This window comes from Leptidea sinapis, chromosome 22 (assembly GCF_905404315.1).
Source record: "Leptidea sinapis chromosome 22, ilLepSina1.1, whole genome shotgun sequence".
Classification (NCBI taxonomy): Eukaryota; Metazoa; Arthropoda; class Insecta; order Lepidoptera; family Pieridae; genus Leptidea; species Leptidea sinapis.
The window spans coordinates 10619636-10636386 of NC_066286.1; the positions used below are offsets into that span (position 1 = coordinate 10619636).

Sequence of the window (16751 nt, forward strand, 5' to 3'; positions counted from 1 at the left end):
AAGACACTAAATTTGTCGATTAAATATAGTCATTTAACTAGGTTATAAACACACCGCCAAAAACTTTTATTATTTGATTCATGACATGAATATTCTTACTTTTTGGTTGAATAATATTAGTTAAGGGCCTACAGTTCTAATAAACGTAAAAGTAAGTATGATTTACGTAATGGTATTATTATATACGATTTGATTCATCGATATTATAAACTGGGGACAGGCCTGCAGGACAGGCCATGGCTTCACAGTGTTGTCATTTCTAGGCATACAGTTCCAAAATAATAAGTACCGTTTGTAAACTGGCATCACGCAGACGCATGATTAATGACACGTTTCAAAATCTGTATGGCCTTCTATTGACTGTTACTGCACGATTATGTTTGTCATTTGAACCAATTGCAATGCAGTGCCAATTGACGTATTCTGGTAAAGTCAGTGACCTCTACTATATACCACTGGACTGGCGGCTGTTATAATGCTTTTGTGACTGTTTGGTATTCGCCATTTTGAGCGCTGTTGTCCATGTAGCGTAGTCTGCGGTACTAAAACTAGTGATGACAACCTAGTGGACAACATAGATGGATGGGAAACTATTTACAAAAAAAAATGTGTACTTTATTACGTTTATTCTTGAAGTATAAATAAGACGGAAAACGAACGAAATTAATTCAAAATGTAAAAATACTTCAGAGTATTGAACGCTTCTCTCGCAGCCATTTTTATTATACGTCAAAATTAGTTCTCTGGACGCTCGCGAGCGGCACTTCAAATAGGAACAAAAAATTTGCTGTCAAACATATGGAACAGCCTGTCCAGTGGTATTAATACAGGTCAGTGGAACTACCACAAAAACAAAACTATATGTCATTTTGTACATTTCCCCAATATCCTACTGTTTAAGCGCGAATTTTACAATGTCGAAGATTGTAAATAGCGTACAATTTATCATTAGTGTTTAATTCAATATAACAAAAACACAATTAATGACATTATTTTTACATGTATTAGGTAAGACTGCGTCCAACACATGCACAATGGCGGTACAGGTTGGATGTGTTCGCAGATGGAAAGAGAGTTTACTTCGATAGACCCGCACTCAGGGTGCAATATTTCCCAGGTACTTAATGTTGTTTTCACTAACAATTATTGTTTTTATTTTTCATAATGTTTGAATCCCATATGCAAAAAATGCAAAACTCGCTCAAGGAAGGGTCCCTCGCTCGGATGGGTACCTTCCGAGTCATCTTATCATCATCATCATCATAACTCACTAAGTCAGAAAACTGAAAAAAAAATCGTGAGCTAAAGAACTAAAAGAGTAGGTAAACTATGGTACAATTATACTACTGTTTCGTGCTGCCCAGGATGAATATATTACATATAATATATTTATGAGGAAGCTCATGATCGCTCCGGTGGCAAAAGAGAGGGCTATGCTCGGTCAGTTCCCTGCGAGATCGAATCAGAAATGAGGAGATCCGTATGAGAACCAAGCTACCGACATATCCCAGATGGTTGTGAAACTGAAGTGGCAGTGGACAGGGCACTTAGCTCGACGGACAGACGGCCGTTGGGGCAGTAAAGTCTTCGAATGGCGACCACGTACTGGAAGACGAAGTGTTGGTAGGCTCAAGAACTCCAGAGTAGGTTGGATGAGCTGCGCAGGACCGATCCTCATTGAGATCTTTGGTGGAGGCCTTTGTCGAGCAGTGGATGTCTTCCAACTGAAATGATAATTAAGTTCTACTGCTACTCTTTCTAACTTCTTACCCTATTAATACAGTATTAACAACTATCATTATGTGTTTCTAGGTGTCACAGTGTACCAACCGATGTACATCCTCAACCAGTCTGAAATCGTGATCATGTTCTCCTCCGGAGCTGGCGTTGAGGTGATTGAGAATAAAGGATTCATGTCTGCGAGAGTTTATCTTCCTTGGACTTATATGGTAACCTTTGTTATTGCTAAAGTTAGTTGATGAAACCCATAAATAATAGAACCTAAATAATCTGTGTGTAATTATTAAATGCAGAATCAAACGCGAGGATTGTTCGGCAATTGGTCTCTAGACATAAACGATGACTTTATCAGACCGGACGGAACCTTGGCGGCTATTGACTTGAACAACTTCCAGACAGCACATCGAGAATTTGCACAATATTGTAAGTTTTTCTAGCTCTTTCTGTCTTCTGATAGGACAACCATTACCAGTCCTAAATTGTAAAATATTTACAATAACTAACAATTTATTATTTTACATTTGCTTCCTGCTTTGATTATGTTAAAGTTACTTTTAATGCACAATAATTTCAATTTAATTGTTAGTTTATTTCAATTGAAAATAATATATTTTACAAACCTAACATTAATTTTGTAAGAAAACACCCATATGTTTAAGAAGAAATGATAGACGCGCCCCGTTGCAGTATACCTTGCTATAAAAATAATATTTTTCAAACTAAATCTAAATTAACATTAGACAGGTCCTGTGTCTGCCCCTCTGCTGTTCATAGCAATCAACAGGCCTTGCCTGGTTTTCGAGGTTATTTCATGTATATTCTTATCACAAGCTCTACTTTTTTCGAACACATGATAGATTTAGTAATTTAAAAGAAAGCTTAGTTTAAGCCTAAATGAATAAATTTTATTTGAATTTGACTTTAAAGTGCATGTGATATTTTAATAGGCATGATTTGTTTGTTTGTTTTTTTTTGAAGTCACAATAACTCAAATTATCAATAAATAAATAAATATAAAAATCAAACTTTAGTAAAACAATTTAATTTTAATTATAGTTTCAACTTTAAAAATCAAAGTGATAGCAATAGTTATTTTGCTATTAAAGAAAAGGCATGTAACTTATAGCCTAAAAACATGGTCAGATTGGCTGCGGACGGACCATTGAACGGTCCGGTGGGCGCCTCGCACCATTTGGTACGGCGTCGTACTTGGTACGTTCCGGACGGTTATAATATTACATTTCTGCGATCGACAATGAGACATACCATCGCTTACGGTATACCAGACCGTATCAGATGGATCGGACGGACCAAATCCTATCATGTGTTTAGGTCAATAAACAATTAGTTAAAAAAAAATTAACCTTCACGACTTGTACTATTGTACTACTTTACCAATATAAAGGGGATCCTGTTTCTACAATTAGACCACTAAGTGGCATAGTCAATTTTGCGTGCAGTATTGGCCAGTCATTCCATCTAGCCCAGCTCCTTAAAGAAGTTCAGAACACTCCTGGGATGTTCGCAGGCTTCCTGAAGCCACCTTGTATTTAGTAAGGTTCCATCCCGTTGGTTGGCCACGCCTTGACTTGTACTATCTTTATAAACGTCGTCTGTACATGTGTTGACAGTGAACTCCATCTAAACGGCTGGACCGTTTGGAATTAAATTTTCTGTGTGAGTTCAAGTGGATTCCAGGATCGTTAAGATTCACAATTGAACTACCTCCTAAATGGCTGGACCGATTTTGATGTTTTTTAGTGTTCCAGTGAATTTGAGATTGGTTTAGATTCTTAATACAGTCGACATAGAATTCTCCTACGTATGTTAGTGATCTCCTCCTAACGTCTGGACCGATTATTCAAATTTAACACGTGTGTACAGGACGTCTTCGGGTCCGCTAGTATAATATATTATATTCTTTGCTTCAGGGCAGTTAACGGATCGTGAACAAAAGGACGTCGGTGTAGCGCTGTTCGTGAGAGAGTATGGACGGACAGCAGCGTATTATAACGATAATACTTTTGTGCCGAACTTCATAAGGGAGCCGATTGATTTCCTCCCCGCGAACAGATCGCAAGATGTTGATCGGGCGATAGAAATATGCCAAGACTCGTACCAATGTAGGTACGACTTTGGTATGACGCTGAATAGGGATATGGCGGAATTCACGAAGAACTATTTATCTTCCATTGTAAGTATTTCTATTTATGATTCATTTATATAATTATGTTTTATGAATTATCACGGCGCGATTAACGCTCAAAAATGTAAGGCGTGAGGTGTGTGTGGATTGTTTTTTTTCATAGTAAAGAGGAAGACAAACGAGCGTACACCTGGTGTTAATTGATCACCGCTTGCAACACCAGAGGATTCACAGGAGCGTTGCCGATGTTAAAGGAAGGTGTACGCGCTTTTTTTGAAGGTACCCATGTCGTATCGTCCCTGAAACACCGCACAAGGAATCTCATTCCACAGTTTTGTAGTACGTGGAAGAAAGCTAAAGTAAGCGCTACCATTGTTAACGTTAAATTTAACTTTAAACTTAACTATACAAGCTAATATAAAAAGATAATACTTAATTTACACATGTGACTTAGAAACCTTGTTTTCATATTTTCATTTTTATTTTAAATTATATATTACAATATTTTTAGATTTTAGTTTATAAATTGTTAAAATTACTGTCCTATAAGCGTAGTAAAGAGTGTAATTTGTAAGTTGCCCAAATATATAAATAAATATGACGCAACCCAGCTTTAGGATATACTAGCGTAGGTATAGTTGACCTAACAGCCCATTAATGCGTGACCAATTATGGTTTGTCAATGTGTGCATTAGCTGGTTGAATAATATTCGAAATTCTAAGGAGCTAATTCCAAGCATGGCTAACTGTTTACGAATTGTCAATCAAAATAAGGCTACAGTAGCAACAGCTTCGCTTTACACCTTCCTTAAAGGCCGGCAACGCTCCTGCGATCTGGATTCTGGTGTTGCAAGAGAATGTGGGCGGCGGTGATCACTTAAAACCAGGTGACCCTCGCTCATTTGTCCTTCTTTTTCCATAAAAAAATATCAACGTCAAATTCAAATAAACTTTATTCAAATGGGTTTAAACAAAGCGCTTTTGAATCGTCACTACAAATATTTCTTTTAAATTACTGAATTTAACATATTATGTTCGTAAAAAGTTGAGCTCGTGAGAAGAACATACAAGATACTCAACGGCCACTCTTTTCAATAAAATTTTACAATGGCTGTAACATACTTAAGTAATAAAATTAGTTTCTAAGGTGCTGTATCCAATATATGAGACGTGTTTAAATAATATAAATCAGGGGTGCTCAAGCTTGAAGTGCTGGCGATCTACCTCAAAATTGTTAGACTACGATCGATCGACTCTGAGAGGCTTCAAGTATGTGTGATGAAGAATTGTCGTCAAGGTAGAGTGTCACTATGATGCGCATAATAATATGCATTTTTTTTGTCAAGGTAAATGTGGGTCTGTTCTAAAATGTCAATGAAAAAACTCATAACTATTCAAAATTGCGAGTTTATTGGTTCTTACAAAACAAACGCGTTTTAGTGTCTAAAGTTCTAAACTTAACTAAAGAGTGACTTTGGATGTTGAATCTGCACGACCCTGACACACATGTCCTGAGCATACTTTTCATAAGATGGTACGTAATTACCGATTTTAGTTACCTAAAACAAAATCTGTGAATAGTTTTATATCGGATTTTTTTCTCGAGATCGACTCAATTAGAACTCGCCACCGTCAGGTCGATCGCGATCTACCGTTTAAGCACCCCTGATATAAATTATTTCATGAAAAGGAGTAAAGCTTCTCTGTCATACGCTTTGTTTGTCTAAAGTCTAAACGCTAGTATATTGTTAGTCTATGGTTGTAATAGACGAGTTTAATAACCTGAAAAATCAACTAATGCAATTACAACAATATAGATATTTATTTTACTAATATTTTATTGCAAAATACAAACGTGAGAAACATAGATGACATTGCATTCAATGGCGAAGATAAATACAAGAATCATGCATATTAATTTCAATTATGAATCATATTAGCGTGTCCTAATGACCTAAGTAATAGACACCTTAATTTAAATAAATACAATAGGGAATAACTAACACTGTAGTGTATAAATAAACATATCTAAAGTACTTAGCAATGTAATTCATGAAGATGTCCAAAATAATAATGTAACACACAGAGTAACAAATTAACAATAAAAGTGTATTTATTATACCTACTGGATAAAATTTAAACAATCTATCGATTAGTCTGAGGTAAACGGATTGTTTTTACTTTTGTGACCATAAAAATGTTTTTGTCTAGCTAAATTCGTTAATTTTTCAGTAGTTTATCAATCGCTTATTTAATAAACAGTGATTTTGACCTAAGGCTTCCATATAGGTACTATCCTACCTATAAAAAGATATGATATTTTAAACTCTTTAAAATATTTTGTATTGTAATAAATAAATTTAAGGGCTGACTATTAAACTTTACACCCATTTAGATCTCACTTCATTTGTCATTGAAGTTAACAGTTATATAATAAAATAATAAGTACCTAAGAGATATTTTACCTATTCAATCGCGTTATAGTTAACTACGATTTGTATGGCGTCGAAAGAGCGCCATCTAGTAAAGGAGAGGAAAACGTCATAGCGCTCTTTCGTCTCCATACAAGTCTTTTAAACTTTTACAGTATTATAATGTTGATTTTGGCTCTCACTTCACCTAATATTTTTGATCTGACCGAATTTAATATAAGATTGTTAGCAGAACAGTGGTTGCAGCCAGATTTTTATTTATTGCAAGCAAAATCTAATCTAATATGTTGTCCCAATAAATTGGTCTCCCGATTGAGGTTGCAATCATAATTTACAAAGCATACTATTTATTTGACACTCATTGAATTATAATCATAAAATTGTAATTATTTCGTACTTATTCATAGATTTTTACTATAGCGTGTCCTTCCTTTGCAAATATCATAAGTTTCTATTGTTTTCATAATTATGGTGCTCCAAGGTTTTATTGTGGGAACAGAAAATTGAAAACGTAGTCAGTCATAGATTTTCATTGTGGAAACGCATGTTAGGTTATATTTCTCTGTAGTAGATAGTAATTTATCTGGTATTGTGGTAGTGGTTATATGAATGACATTTTTTTTTCTCAGACGAATATTAAGGAAACGAACGCTCGTCGAGTCATCAGCTGTGGGGTTCTAGAAACACCGCGATTTGGTAGAAAAAGCAATTTCTTCTTCACTCCTGGTACAAGAGTGAGTATTTGTATACAACTAATTAATTTATGTATGCATAGATTTTGATATCAATCTCTCCAGAGTAAACAATCTTTTTGATCATTCAATTATCATTTTTGACAAATCAGAAGAACTAGGTACCTACATATAAGAAATGTTCAACTTGCTGGCTAATCAATGAAGTTATTTAAAATTATTTAAATATTGCATCTAGATAAACTTTTGAGGCAAACAATCACAATAGTTAATTTTTCAAGTGAAAAGTTCTGTAGCGGCGTTGAGCACTTTTCTTGAGATGAGTATAAAATATTAAACACGTGAAAATTCGTAAGAGAATCGTTGAAATATGTATGTATAAATATAATCTTTTTAATGTAAAATAATTGTAACAATTATAGATACGATAGCGCAATACATGAATATTGTATTTAACCACATAAATGCTAGTACTTTTATACTGATAAAGTAATTTGTGCATTATTATATCCCAACCATTCCAAAATATTCAAAATGCATTAATGTTCAAGTTTTGACTACTGCCGGCACTCCCGGAGTCCAACCATGTATTTTTTTATTAATATTGTTAAATATTTAAGGTTAACTTTGAATGCAATCAAAACTTTATACTTATTGGAGACAAACGTCGCATTTGCGAAGACAACGGCAGATGGAACCTACCTGACTATGGATACACGGAATGCTTACGTAAGTTATAATATTATTTAACAAAATTTGTATATTGTATATATTAAAAATACCAATTCAAATTATTGACATGATAAATTTTTATACCAGGTAACCAGGAATACTCTCAACGCTCTTTGTTTTTAACCTGGGGCGTCATAGTGGCAATTATTCTACCGTTGGCTCTACTCATTTGTCTATTTTGGTTCTGGTGTCACCACAAACCAAAATCTGAGGGCAAAGAAGGCTTCAGCTTCGCAAACATCCCGCGATCAAAATCAGCTTCTCGACTTAATCTAAGATCCGCGTCAATGGGTAACATTACTGATACGATGAAATCTTCAACTTTACGTAGCCAATCATCTTCATCAAAACCTAATATAGCTGATACGACAAATGAGGAAGCTCCTCTTAAAGCTAATATGGCTCTATCTCGATCAGCACCTGCTCCACCCCAGCCTTTGGATGGTGAAAGTTCTGGGATAGGTTACACTGATTCAAACAAAAGTGATTCTAATAAGTCGGATAAGTCCTCTTTAAAGAAACGACGAGGTTATGACAAGACATACAGAACAAATGAGCCTTTACCTAATGCTCCGGATGTTGAGTTCCCTGACAAACCTTGGGATTTGTCTGAAGAAGATTTACTTTCGATAACTTCACCATCAGACACAGAATCTAATAGAGATTCTACATTAACTCGGCCCGCAAAAGATATAGAATTCCTAAAACCTAGACAAACAGGACGTCGTAATTTACCAAGTGAATCTGGTTATTCCACCAAGGAATCAGAAGATCCATATTCTCCCAAATACGAGGATAGATTCAGCCCAATTTCATCTCATTATTCGCCAACATATTCTGAAATATATTCACCTCCAATCAGCCCAATACCTGAAAATAGTCCAAGAAATACGTACAATAGCTCTGGATTACCAGAGCCCCCTAAAAGTGCTCCAGCTACTGAAATAAAAACTTTTACCCTTCCCCCTCAAAGGGGTAAATCAGTTGAAACTCTTATTGACCCACCAGCAGCTGAAATGCCTACATTTAGTAGTCGCTCAACAATGGTTTAGGACCTCAGCTATTACAGCTCGTGTATCCCACTGAAATTAATCGTATTATAAATTTATTTTTGTAGATTAAAAACTATGCCAAATAATGACAAACTTAGGAGACTTTTGGCTTAGAGTAGGCTGCACATATTAGATAAGTATGCACTTTTCGTAAGTAGAAGTTATAAAAGTAGATTTAAGATCGTGATGTGATTTTACCCATTGATTGTTTAATGTTCATGTATTTGATATAATATGTTGATTGTTAAATAAAAGTTTATAAGAATATCCACAAAGTCACAGAGTGAGGAAATTTCTGTTCCTACATCCGGTAGAATAGTTTCACTATGGCTTTATTGTTTCGATGAGAAAGCAAGGAATAGACCACAGAGTGTGGAATAGAAATTTTCTCCGTCTCTTGATTTGTTTTATTAACATCCTAAACTGACATTGCTTGCTTTCTTATCGCTGTATAAATATGAAATGGGGTTATGCGGCCATTGAGGTGAGTAACATTTTTGTATCTTACATAAAAGGTTGTAGTGAGATAGTGCTTAGTAAACAGTTAATGTTGCAATTACGTTCTGTGCAAATAGGGTATTTTATTACATAATTATCACATGGACTGATGTACGTAGAGCTCACCAGATAGTGGAATGTTCTAACTTCTTCTTCTAACACTTAATCATTTTTTTGGGAACTAATACTAGTACCTGCGCATTCATAGATTTAGTTGGCAGTTTCAATTCAGCAGTAAAATCAATTTTTTTTTTGTTACATCAAAGTTATTACTGTCTTTACCTTTTATATAAAGGACGTCCCACAACTACGCCACATGGAGGGGAATTACCTTAAATATTATAAAGAGTTATTTTAATTTAAAAAACAATTTAATCTGCGTTCAAAGATATTAAAGGTACTTCCCCTCAATTCTATAGCATAGCCGTGTAAAGACAAATACATACTGCGAAACATCCTGTATAAAAGTAACTCTTTATATAAACAATTTGATATGTTTTTAAAGTGACAACCCACCCTTCTAGGATTAATACACAAATAAAATTTGAAAACAAAATTTTATGAACGGTGCGAATTGTTTAGATTTGCAAGAGCGACATCTCAAGTCAATTTCCTAATATATATATTGGCGTTGAGCAGGTTATCAACTGTAAAGTAGATCCTGTAGATGAAGCCACAACCTGAGAGTTGAACAAACCATACAAGATTTTATAACGATACGTCACTCGAACGGTTAGCACAGTTGGAAAAGCACTCGCACGGAACGTGAGAGGTCGTGGGTTCGAGTCCCGCATCGTTCATTAAATTTTGTTTTCATACTCTTTATATACTATATAAAGGGTTTTCCTTAATGTACTACATATAGCCACCGCCTGCAACTTTATAAGGCGCGAATTCGGCCTCACATGGAGTACTGTTCTCACCTCTGAGCGGGTGCTCCCCAGTACCAGCTTCTTCCATTTGACCGTATACAACGAAGAGCGGCTCGAATAATCGACGTTCAAGTCATCTCCGATCGGCTTGATTCTTTAGCATTGCGTAGAGATGTGGGTTCTCTCTGCATGTTCTACCGCATTTATCACGGGGAGTACTCAGAGGAGCTGTTCGGGTTGATTCCAGCGGCCGTATTCCACCACCGGACATTACGTGCAAAGTACCATCCGCATCACGTAGACGTCTGGCATTCCACAACCACGCGTTTTGTTCGAAATTTTTTGCCTCGCACAGCCACTTTGTGGAATCAACTACCGGCGGCGGTCTTCCCGAACAGATACGACTTAGGGACCTTCAAGAAAAAAGCATACTTAAAGGCCAGCAACACATTTCTTGACACACCTGTTGTTGCGGATGTCCATGGGCGGATGCCTCACCTCTCCTCATCCCGTGAGCCACTTACCCTTACCTAATGATCTAATAGATCTGCAAAAGAAAAATTTCAAAGTAAAGCTAGAAAAATACTATCTAGAAGCTAATAACCAGGAATACCTATGATGTATATTTTTAATAATACTACTATATGTTATATTAAGTCTCAAGTAATTAAAACAATTATTGTAATGCAAACTTAAACACTCGCACATAAACCTTAGAGGTTTTGCGAGTATGTCTTTATTATTATATATATTTAGATAAGTTTGTTCATTGAATAAATAAATAAAATAAACCCGTTTGCCCCCTCATATAAAAAAACATAGATTCATAATAAAGGGAAAGGTTTGTTGATCTTTCTTTCAGGGCTATGTACATTTAACAGATTTTTTCTAACAGGTAACCAGGAGTATTCATCGAGAACTTTGGGTGCAACGTGGGGGATAATTTCTGCGGTGATGGTACCCATCCTGGTGGTACTCATATGTATTGGATGGAGAATACTGCAGAGAAAGAAAGAGGAAGAGAGGGAAGAAAATGAGTTCCTCGCCGTAAGGTAAAAAAATAAATTAATTTATGTCAAAAAACTCATAACTAAAAATGCCACTTAAAATTTATCCTCTGTCTCATGCACTCAATAGATTAACAGTGGGAGGCTCCTTTGCACAGGATGCCGGCTAGATTATAGCTACCACAACGGCGCCTATTTCTGCCGTGAAGCAGAAATGTGTAAGGATTACTGTATTTCGGTCTGAAGGGCGCCGTAGCTAGTGAAATTACTGGGCAAATGATACTTAACATCTTATGTCTCAAGGTGACGAGCGCAGTTGTTGTGCCGCTCAGAATTTTTTAGGTCCGGCTCGTCTCGTCCTTTATTTTCATAAAAAAAATATAATGCGGAGACATTCATATTCAAAATAGGATTTTATCGAACTCATTGAAGTCAAAAACTCCCACCCACTCGTGTAAATACGGGCGCAAGAAAGTCACAGAGCTTCTTCTTTTTGTTTTATAACATTTCGTTAGAATATAAGGTATTATTTAAATAGGGCGATCGCTCTATTTCCAAGATTTTGTATCATTTAGAAAGTCATTTAAATAACCTTTACTACACAGACGTTTCTACGAATTATTTTAAATCTCGCAACATTTATAGTACTTTTTTCTCCCAGATTGGAAACCGTGAAAAATTATGAACCAGGTTTATGTTGGTTCCACGAATAGGTAATCCAAAGTATTCGGTCCAAATGTCGTGATTTTTATCGAGCGTAAATTCCGCCAAGATTTGTCTTTAATCAATTCGACTAGTGATTCGCCTCTATACGAGGCATCCTCAGGAGATGTTGACTCGTCAAAATCTAGCACGAGACAAATTTAGTCTCAGGATTCTGGAAAGTTATGGATTTCCGCATATTCAATAAATTTTCAAAATAATCGATGTAATTTACGTAGACATTAAATTATTACTTTCAGATCACGTCCTATCGACCCAGATGAGTCTTTGAAGATCAATTCGGACGACGACTCCATTCCTTACAAGAAAGACTCCCAGGATAGCCCTGAACCCACAGAGGCGGTAAAGGTTGCTGATATTGACAGCCAAGAATTTGGCTACCCACAATCTTACACTGAAAATCTTCCACCGCCGCCACCAATTCAACCACAAACAAACCTACAATGGAGCGGAGAAACTGAGATAAACTAATAAGTGTTTAGAAAATTTAAATTTATTGAGTATTTGTTTTATGTAGGTACTAAATAACGATAGACTTTTTAGTGTGAGAGTATAAGTTGGTAAGAACAAGTGGTGCTTCCAGTATTTCCAATTATTTTTTTATATAAACATAATCTAACAAAAAATGCTTTGAAAAGTTATGGTTATTTGAAAGGCCAAGTATAAAATATATTTATAATAAATATTTAATCAGGTTTTCCGCTACGGCCATGTGACATAGAGAGTAGACATTTATCTTAATTATTATGTAAGTAGGTATAAAAGTATATTGTACCGATTCTAGTAACTTTATTTTATATATAGGGTTGCCAGTTGTACTCTACAGTACGCTTACTTTTTAAAGTAAGTAACTCTAATAGAGTAGGTACGCTAGAATGATCTTTCGTTAATACTGACTTTTTGGAAAATGCTACCCATGCCCATTAACATTAAAGAAAAAACTATTTCCTAATCTAACTAAACAGATTCGTGCCAAAGGTAATTAAATAACCCGATTTTTTATTTAAATAAGTTATAGTAAGTGTTTAATCTGTAGCTACTCAGTATTTACTTTCTCCGAAATTCAGATACACTCTAATCTTACATTACCTACATTCACACACACACACACGCCTTGTTCCCGTCGGGGTAGGCAGAGACAATAGAATATCATTTGCTTCTATCCTTATAAACCTCACGCGCTTCCTCTACATTCATTACTCCGTTCATTCATGCTCGCTGGTTGCGGGTGCTACGGACCTCTCCTTTTCTCAAAACGTCCCCAATTTGGACAACGAATGTTCTACGAGCTCTCCCGCGATCGACTTGCCCACACACACTTGCCTTTTATCTAATTTTCTTTCATTCATTACCTACATTCCTTACAAATTATGTACGTACATAGATACATACTTATATTTATTTAAAACTGATTTTAAATATATACTTATACAGTGTATTCTCGCATAGTATGGCACGATATCACTATTATTACTACTATTAATAAGAAATTAGTATCTACGCATTTCAAAGATTCATTCGGAGATTTTGTTTTTTCATAACCTCCTTCGTATTTCGATATAAAAATAATATGTAGCTAAGTACGAACCTATTTACGAATTTAGCTCTAAATGTTTTAAAACCTCTATTTTAATATAAAGATTTTTGTGCCCACCTTTATATCGGAAGAATTAGGTTAGTCATGACAATATTGTAATTATTATTAAGATTTTTTCTTATTTGCGTATTATTTTCTAAGAAGAGAGATACTTACTCTTGTACTTATTACATATTCTTCGACATAACACTAATGTTATTATAATTATAACTTAAGCGGGTTTGAAGAGCCTGTATTATTTTTTATTAACTTTAGCTTAAATTTATTATCAATAAATTTATAATTGCCAAATAAAATATTAATGTATTTATCATGTATTTTATTTGCTCCCTTTTTTATGAAGAAAAAATTGTTAGCGTCAGTTTTACTTATTTTTATTAAAATGAAACATTTATTACATCTGCATCGTCTCAAACTTTTTCGTCTGTGTGTTGCATGTCGCGTGACGGTCGAGCGGCGCCTATTGTTCGTAACAACTGACCGTGTAGTGTATAGACTATTACTCATTTGTGCCAGTGCTCCACGCTATTTTGTTTGTTTTTATTATTTCCCATTATCATTTCAATTTTCCAAGTATAAAAATAAGATTGATAAAGAAATTTTTATACCCTATCTATATATACTATCTTTGACTTTTCTGTCCCAATAAACTTATCGACGGTAACTCACCTTATCCGAACACGCTGTCTGTCAATGGGACGACGTATTGCTTACCAGCGATAGAAGTTTGAATGGAAATTTCAATTCATGCGTCCGACCGATAAGTAACGAGAGCCGATAAGTCATACTTATCGCCTTATATTGCGACAGCTTCAGATTATTGAAAGCTAATTACTGACAGTAGCAGGTAGTAATTTATCTCTATCTGTACATAGCATATTGGGAATGGCCGTTATTGATTAGGTGAACAACCCAAAAAGTACATTTTATTGAAAAATAGATATACCTTATAATACGGATGTCTTCAATTTTGATGAATTATAATATAAACAAAAATCTCAAGTAGTTCGAGAGAATTATATTGACTTTTACATTTTTGGATCGAAGTTCCATAAGGGACGATGCGGAGGGGTACCATAACCGGGAAAAAAGTCCAGAACCTAAGATTATTATTATTTAGATATATTTTTAGATATTCCCAATACAAGTGTCCTAAGACAACTTACTGGGAAGTCTTAACCACTAAAAAAATGTATATGTAATCTTTGAAATAAACGAAATTTATTTATTATTTATTATTATTTAAATATAAATAATTGACAAGTAACAATTATTGACATAAATTTATATTGTAATGTAGTGTAATTTATATTGTATTATATGTTATTGAAGATAAATTTCTTTGACTATTACGTTGCGCGCGCACAATAACACACAACGACATCTAAAAATAAAATTCATTCAGAAATTTTCTGGCGATTGCGACATTTTTTTTTGTGCCACAGAAGAGGGCTACTCGCGCTATTTATAACCTAGGTCCTAAAGAATCTTTGAGAGCAAAATTCAAAGAATTTAACATCTTGACTGTTGCTTCTCAATATATTCTTGATAATGTAATGTCTGTTCATAGGCACATAAGTGAATTTGCGAGAAACTGTCAGAACCATAATGTTAGCACCAGGAACAGACATAAACTTATGATGCCTACTGCTCGAATAAGTCGAGTTACTAATTAGTCTTTTGCGGGGCGATGTATGGGCTTTTACAACAAGATCCCAGAAAATGTTCAAAACAAAAGTATTACGTTATTCAAAAGAATTGTTAAAAAACGTTTGTGTGGTGAAGGTTACTATAACATAAATGACTTTCTTAATGATACCACAGATTGGGAATGGAGTGACCGCCCTCAGGATATTAAATAATAAGTTTAATTGTACAATATTACTTTGTCAACATATTTTTTCGATGAAAAAAAAAGCCCGCTGGGTTTATTGCACCCATTCTACTCAGGTCTGAGGCCTTCATTTTGGAATGGGTGGTAGTTTTGACTTTCAATAAGTGATGTCACATCCTATTTTGAATAAAAATATTTGAATTGGAATTTGGTTTCTTCGTCCATTATTAGGACAGGCAAAGGGTTCAAGCCAATACAGCCATATTCGTTAATATTCAAAAATTTATTTCACGATTTTTACAATATTGTTATTTCTACAAACGTAGAATAGCACGACGAATAAATAATTTTAAGGATTCGTTTTGTTACGCCAATGAAGTATAACTTCTTGCGTGCACATATAAGTATACACAAACTTTTTTTTATTTTATACAGTGGAATCCAGTGGCAACTGCTCATTTTTTTAGTAAATTAGTAAGATTAATATTTTTATAATAAGGAACTTCGTTCCTATCCGGTGTCCCACGACACCACATGGTTTTTTCCACTTCTACTGCAAAAATTGCAACTCAGAGTTTAAGACGCATCTTATATAAGTAGTCGTCTTACACGCTGCAACAACACTTGCCATGCTTATAAACAAGAAGCACGGAAGATGAGAGTAGGTACTGTGGTGCACCCGCGCTTTTACTGCCATTCTCGCAGAGCCACCGCCCCGCGATAGATAGAAGTCGCCGCCATTATTAGTTTCACTCCTGGGGTTCGGCGGAGGGCCACAGTCACAATCCGCGCCATAAATCGCTCTTACGGTATTATTCTACATGAGCGATATATTACATAGGTCTGTTTAATTTCAATGGTTAGCATGATTTCGTACAATACAAAAAAAATATCATTTTGAATTAAATAACAATTATTACGGTAGATTTACAAAAAACTACAAATATTCAGTAAAAGTTTAAGAAATCTAAATGAAAAGTAGACCTACTTTTAAGTCAAGTAAAATAAAATAGGTAGGTACTCTGTGGTCTAAACTGGTCTCCGAACACCAAAGAATATATGTCATAAAGACATTGACAATTTTTCAAGCTCAGTCAGAAAAAACAGATGACTGCAGAGTTATGACAGATCAGGTGACAATTGACAGAACACCACTTGGACCTTGATATGAGATTACTACTTGCTAAAGTAAATAAATAATAAAATATCGATCGATTGTATTTATCACAGTGTGCCTTGTGTGTTTTAAACTTATTTAGTTAAAATATATATCAGGTAGCAACTAATTTCTTTCCATTTATTTGAATAATTAATAAACAATTTGATTTCAGTGAAGAAACCTACATAAATTTAAATAAAGAATTAAAATTTTACAAGATACAGTTCTTTAATATTTTTTTGTAATGGAACAATATAGATAGTTATA

General features: G+C 34.8%; 1 protein-coding gene across 3 annotated transcripts in view; it reads left to right on the forward strand.

The window, feature by feature from the left end:
• LOC126970785 (protein mesh) overlaps positions 1–13801 on the forward strand; it is a 38098-nt gene extending 24297 nt beyond the window's left edge. Inside the window, exons 14-22 of one of the 3 annotated variants that reach the window (XM_050816874.1) lie at positions 1009–1117; positions 1813–1949; positions 2034–2163; positions 3672–3934; positions 6948–7052; positions 7631–7739; positions 7830–8717; positions 11060–11216; positions 12134–13801. In XM_050816874.1, coding sequence (XP_050672831.1) covers positions 1009–1117; positions 1813–1949; positions 2034–2163; positions 3672–3934; positions 6948–7052; positions 7631–7739; positions 7830–8717; positions 11060–11216; positions 12134–12365 — 2130 coding nt within the window. In that variant the 3' untranslated portion in view covers positions 12366–13801. Of the gene's footprint in view, positions 1–1008; positions 1118–1812; positions 1950–2033; positions 2164–3671; positions 3935–6947; positions 7053–7630; positions 7740–7829; positions 9062–11059; positions 11217–12133 lie in introns of those variants that run through there. The other 2 variants (XM_050816870.1, XM_050816869.1) reach the window with 2 other exon arrangements.
• The last annotated feature ends 2950 nt before the right edge of the window (positions 13802–16751 follow it).